The following is a 6,405-nucleotide window of genomic DNA, read 5'->3' as shown; positions in this document are numbered from 1 at the left end:
GTTTGATGTCTCGGCTCGTAGCGGACATTATTTTCTATAAGTAGTCTGCTTTAATCGCATAATTACACAGTATTCTGGACATCTGTGTTGCTGAATCTTTTACAATTTGTTCAATTAATAATGGAGAAGTCAAAGTAGAAAGATGGAGGTGGGAAGCTTTTAGCCTTTAGCCACACAAACACAAATTCCCGGAGGTGAAGCTTTACTATGGATCAAAGCGGTCAAGCGAACATGGATCCCGACTGCATGTCTACCGGCAGTTTTCGGTGAGAAAATTGTGGTATAAAGTCGTCTCTTACCGGAGATCAGCGGAGCTTGCGCCGTCCATGCAGCTGCGTGACTTCAACACAACCATGGCCACACCCCTCCGACTTTAAGTACTATTTAATCTCACTAAAACACTAGCAACACAATAGCAGATAAGGGATTTTGCAGAATTATCCTAGTAAATGCGTCTAAAAACATCTGAATCGCTCTCACTTGCCCTCGCCAGTTTTTTTTTCTTTTCTAGTCCTTCACTATCAATTTCCTCATCCACAAATCTTTCATCCTCGCTCAAATTAATGGGGAAATTGTCGCTTTCTCGGTCCGAATCGCTCTTACTGCTGGTGGCTCACATTGTAAACAATGTGAGGACGTGAGGAGCCCTACAACCAGTGACATCACGCGCACATCGTCTGCTACTTCCGGTAAAGGCAACGCTTTTTTATTAGCGACCAAAAGTTGCGACCATTATCGTCGATGTTCTCTACTAAATCCTTTCAGCAAAAATATGGCAATATCGCGAAATGATCAAGTATGACACATAGAATGGACCTGCTATCCCCGTTTAAATGAAAAAATCTCATTTCAGTAGGCCTTTAACATGCTAGACCCCTCTAACGATGTCAAAATCTAGCCAAAACTTGGCCCTTGTAGTTTTTTGTGCTGCAAAAATTTACATTTTAAAGTTATTAACGTGTTATAGTGTTTAAGTTAACCTCTAAAGCCCTTTGTGGCCACATGTGTGACAGCACCTTTTAGCTCTTATTTCCAAAATTGTGTACACTACTGAATTGGGGTCTTATGGCCGCTTATGTGGACACTTATACTGCCATCTGGTGGTGTCAGAAGAGTATAACATACAATGGATTTTGGGAAAAAAAGTGTAAAAATAAGAATTACCGTATTTTTCAGACTATAAGTCGCTCCGGGGTATAAGTCGCACCTGCCGAAAATGCATAATTAAGAAGGAAAAAAATATATATAAGTCGCACTGGAGTATAAGTCACATTTTTGGGAGAAATTTATTTGATAAAACCCAACACCAAGAATAGACATTTGAAAGGCAATTTAAAATAAATAAAGAATAGTGAACAACAGGCTGAATAACCAACTGAGAAGGTGCCTGCTATGTTACGTAACATATTATGGTAAGAGTAATTTAAATAACTATAACATACAATCTGTCACTCCTAATCGTTAAATCCCATGAAATCTTCTTCCTCGAAGTCGCTTCTAAACAACTCTGCCAACTCCAAAGGTATGCGCCGCTTCCTCTTGTCGTTTTTTGCTGCATATTTCACTACGTCCAGCTTCTGCAGTACATGATTTCCTTTTCGCTGCCATTTTTGTTCAGCCCTTGTCAGTTTTTATAAGTAATTGCCAACGATGAAATGATCCATTTTAATAGCTACAGCAGTATTCAAGGAAATACGCTATAAAATATACATTAAAAAAAATTAATACTGTATTTCCTTGAATTGCCGCAGGGCATATAGTATGCGCCTGACTCGAATTACTGCCGGGTCAAACTCGTGACACTTCCCATGTCATCATTTTCAAAGTGGAGGAGGCTGATTTCAATACCGGTAATTTGAAATCGCATAAAGGGAAGAAGATTAAGAGCTATTCAGTAGGATTTAAGGTCCAAGCTTACATCACACTCAAATTTTTACTGCATACCTTTGGTAAGTGCCGAAGTGAGAAGGTTTTAAAATAATTAGCGCATGCTTACTTTTACCGCATGCCTTTGGTAAGCGCAGGAGTGAGAAGAGGTTTTGAAGTAATAAGCGCCCCGGCGGCAATTCAAGGAAATACGGTAGTTTCACCAAAAATGATTGCAGCACAAACGCTTGGCAGATTCGGGGGAGGACTGTTTATGATACGTTAATAACATAAAAACTATGGTAGTAGTACAAAAATATTTGCAGCACAAACAAATGGGACCAGTTTGGGGAAACAGTCATGAATAACTCCTTAATTACATTAAAAAAAACATAGTACGTTAAAGACTAAATTATTATAGTTAGACCAAATATTTTTGCAGCACAAACCAATGAGACAAGTTTGGGAAGATTTTGACATAGTTAAGTTCTTATTATTAATAACATGTTAATTACACGTTAACATGAAAACCATAGCCCTGCGATGAGGTGGCGACTTGTCCAGGGTGTACCCCGACTTCCGCCCAATTGTAGCTGAGATAGGCGCCAGCGCCCCCCGCGACCCCGAAAGGGAATAAGCGGTAGAAAATGGATGGATGGATGGATAAGTTCTTATTATTAATAACATGTTAATTACACGTTAACATGAAAACCATAGCCCTGCGATGAGGTGGCGACTTGTCCAGGGTGTACCCCGCCTTCCGCCCGATTGTAGCTGAGATAGGCGCCAGCGCCCCCAAAAGGGAATAAGCAGTAGAAAATGGATGGATGGATGGATGGATGAAAACCATAAAAGGTTAAATCCAAAACTATTTAATACGCAAATAATTTGGACACATTTGGGGAGATTTGGACAAAGAGGAGTTCCTAAGGATTGCTCTTGTCTCGGCAGGGCTGCAGAGGGAAGCTCGGTGATTGGCTGCAGGAGAACACGGTGACCGTGGTGGCCATGGACGTCACCCTCATGCTCACACAGGTACACGCGCTTCTTGTGTGCTCAATGCCGCTTGCCTTAGTGACGCAGCTCCCGTCAGGTCCTGCAGTTGGCGCTGGCGGCCAGTCTGTACCTGGCGTTTGGCCAGAAGACCACCGACGGGATGGCAGCTATTGACCCCGCCCACCACAACCTTGAACCCTCCTAGTAGTTTTACACACAGTGCATAGAATGCGCTGCATGTAAATACAGTACAAGACATCAATTTAGAGGAGCAAATAAAGTGTAAAGGCACGGTTGCGATTAATCACAAAAAGCTTTGCATGGATCATGTATTCACGCAGATTAATTTAAATTTAAACAGCAAGTTAATGATGTACATTCAAACAAAATACACCATTTAGATTTTGTTCAACCTTAAAGTGGTCCTATTATATATTGTTTTAAAAGTCCCACTAAAATTATTGAGGACCCAAAACGGCCTAAAAGTGTTTTCTTTTCTTTACTTTCAATGCTTAAGTCAAAAATGTTTTTAAATAGGTAAATAAGTCATAACATTTATTTAGGTTTATTACTGGTTTTGAGCGTTGACCCACTAAAGGTCTCAGGGATCCAAAAGGGTCCCACTCATTAAAGTGTGAAAATAAGTCATATATTAATATATATTATTTTTACTTTCAATGTTTACATCTTTAGATCATCTTCAGGTTCATCTGATGATTATAAGTTTTTATTTTTGTTTTATGCTTTTTGTCCCAAAAAATAATTTTTATGGCAAATATACAAAACGTGCAATTTCCCCCCCCCCCAAAAATGGCAAAGTGGAATATGCGAAGTAATTGAAACCTTAAATAGGTCAATAATTCATATTTGTTTTAATTCATTTTAATTTGTTTAAAACAAATGAGATGTAAAAAAGTCCAAAAGGGCTCCACTCATAAGTATTAAAAAAGGGTCATACATTTTTTTGTTCAACGTTTAACACCTAAGTCTTTATTTGTTATTATAGGTAAATAATTCATAACATTTATTTTGGTTTAGTATTGTTTTTGAGCAACGACAGTTTTAAAATAAAAAATCCCTTTTGGGGATCAAAAAGGGTCCCACTAATAAATTAAAAATAATTAAGATTATTATCTCAAAATAATAACTATCCATCCATCCATTTTCTACCACTTTTTCCCTTTGGGGTCGCTGGTGCCTATCTCAGCTACAATCGGGCGGAAGGCGAGGTACACCCTGGACAATTCGCCACCTCGTCGCAGTGATAATAACTAATAATCTCAAATTCATTGTTTTAAACAAATGACATAAAAAAAAAAAGTCCCACTAGAGATTTCAAAAGGGCCCCACTCATAAGTATTAAAAATTGGTCATACATTTTTTTTGTTCAATTTGTAACACTTAAGTCTTTATTTTTAAATAGGTGAATAATTCATAAAATTTATTTTGGTCCAGTTCTGTTTTTGAGCAGACAGTTAATTAAAAACAATCCCACTAATAAATTAAAAATAAGTCATATTATTTTTACTTTGAAAGCTTAAATCTCTAGATCAACTTCAGATTAATCTGTTGATTCCAAGTATTTATTTAGTTTTGTGCTCTTTTTGTCAAAGAAAACCTTATTTTTTTATGGCAAATACACAAAACATGCAATACTTCCCCTTAAAAAATGTCATAGTGGAATATTTAATGCGAAGTAATCAAAGCCTTAAATAAGTCAATACTTCACTTTTATTTATTATGATTTTTTTTTAACAAATTACTTATTTAAAAAAAAAAAAAGTCCCACTACAGATTTCCAAAGGGCCCCACTCATAAGTATTAAAAAAAAGTCATAATTTTTTTGCTCAATTTTTAACCCCTTTTATTATTTTTAAATAGGTAATAAGGGTCCCACTAACAAGTAAAAAATAAGTCATATTGTTTTAACTTAAAACGCTTAAAGCTCTAGATCCACGTCAGATTCATTTGTTGATTAAAAGCGTTTTTTTTTTTGGTGGATGCCGATTTTGTTAAAGGAAAATGTGTTTTTAATATGCAATATTTTCCCCTAACAAATATGTCAAAGTGGAACATTTGATGTGAAGTAATTGGAGCCATAAATAGGTCAATAATTCATACCAACATTGACACTATTTTTAACAAATGCTGTTAAAAAATTCAAACTAAAATGTTTTAATTTCCAAGAGCCCTACTCATAAATTTGTTAATGGTCATACAATCATTTATTTTTTTAAACTTTCAACGCTTGAATCTATATTTTTTTATTTTTAATGAGGTAAATAATTCACAACATTGATTTTTGTTCATGTTTTTGAGCAATGACAGTCACACTAAAGGTCTCAGGGATCTAAAAGTGTTCCACTCATAAAATTATTAAAAATAAGATATATATCAAACATTATTTTTATTTTAAGCACTTGAATCTCTAGATCAAGTTTAGATCTATCTGTTGATTATAGGTATTTATTTTTTTATGTTCTATGGCCTTTTTGTCATAGAAAACTTTTCCCCTATAAAATGTCAGGGGAATATTTGATGTGAAGTAAAATAAGCCTTAGTTTAATTCAAAACATTGATTTTTATTATTATTTAATGAAGTTTTTCTTTTTAAAATGCCTTTTGCCCAAAAAAAAAAACGCAAAATGTATGTAATATTGCATTGATGAATATTTGATGTGATTTTGATTCATTCTTCTTTGAGCAATGACAGTTTTTAAGTAAAAAAACAGCCTGCATGGCAACTTTATTAGATTCCACATTACAACTTTTTCTTGTGAAATTTCACTTGTTAGCTCTTTTATTTCGCTTTTTTTATGTTTTTTGAAATACTATAGAATCTGCCACGGGGCGTTAAAAAAAATTAGTTGCGGGTCGAAAATGGTCCTCTGGCTGCAGATTGGACACCCCTGTAATACAGTATGTGGATTCAATATTTGGAGGTCATACCACTGTACTCCTCTGGGGGCGATAGTGAGTCACGTGTGCAAAACAATTACAGTGAGGCAAAAAAGTATTTAGTCAGCCACCGATTGTGCAAGTTCTCCCACTTAAAATGATGACAGAGGTCTGTAATTTTCATCATAGGTACACTTCAACTGTGAGACAGAATGTGAAAAAAAAAATCCAGAAATTGATATTGTAGGAATTTTAAAGATTTGTAAATTATGGTGGAAAATAAGTATTTGGTCAACCATTCAAAGCTCTCTCTGATGGAAGGAGGTTTTGGCTAGAAATCTCACGATAAATGGCCCCATTCATTCTTTTCTTAACACGGATCAATCGTCCTGTCACCTTAGCAGAAAAACAGCCCCAAAGCATGATGTTTCCACCCCCATGCTTCACAGTAGGTATGGTGTTCTTGGGATGCAACTCAGTATTCTTCTTCCTCCAAACACAAGTTGAGTTTATACCAAAAAGTTCTATTTTGGTTTCATCTGACCACATGACATTCTCCCAATCCTCTGCTGTATCATCCATGTATCCATTTTGGTATAAACTCAACTCGTCGTGTTTGGAGGAAGAAGAATACTGAGTTGCATC

General features: G+C 36.0%; 1 protein-coding gene across 2 annotated transcripts in view; it reads left to right on the top strand.

Moving 5' to 3' along the window:
- LOC133539715 (CD82 antigen-like) overlaps nt 1–5,644 on the top strand; it is a 20,900-nt gene extending 15,256 nt beyond the window's left edge. For both annotated transcript variants that reach the window (XM_061881831.1, XM_061881832.1), the window contains 2 exons: nt 2,818–2,901; nt 2,960–5,644. In XM_061881831.1, the coding sequence (XP_061737815.1) occupies nt 2,818–2,901; nt 2,960–3,067 (192 nt within the window). In that variant the 3' untranslated portion in view covers nt 3,068–5,644. The remainder of the gene's footprint in view (nt 1–2,817; nt 2,902–2,959) is intronic.
- Nucleotides 5,645–6,405: the final 761 nt, after the last annotated feature.

Source organism: Nerophis ophidion, linkage group LG21 (genome assembly GCF_033978795.1).
Source record: "Nerophis ophidion isolate RoL-2023_Sa linkage group LG21, RoL_Noph_v1.0, whole genome shotgun sequence".
NCBI classification, from domain to species: Eukaryota; Metazoa; Chordata; class Actinopteri; order Syngnathiformes; family Syngnathidae; genus Nerophis; species Nerophis ophidion.
This window is presented reverse-complemented; position numbering and strand designations above follow the sequence as displayed.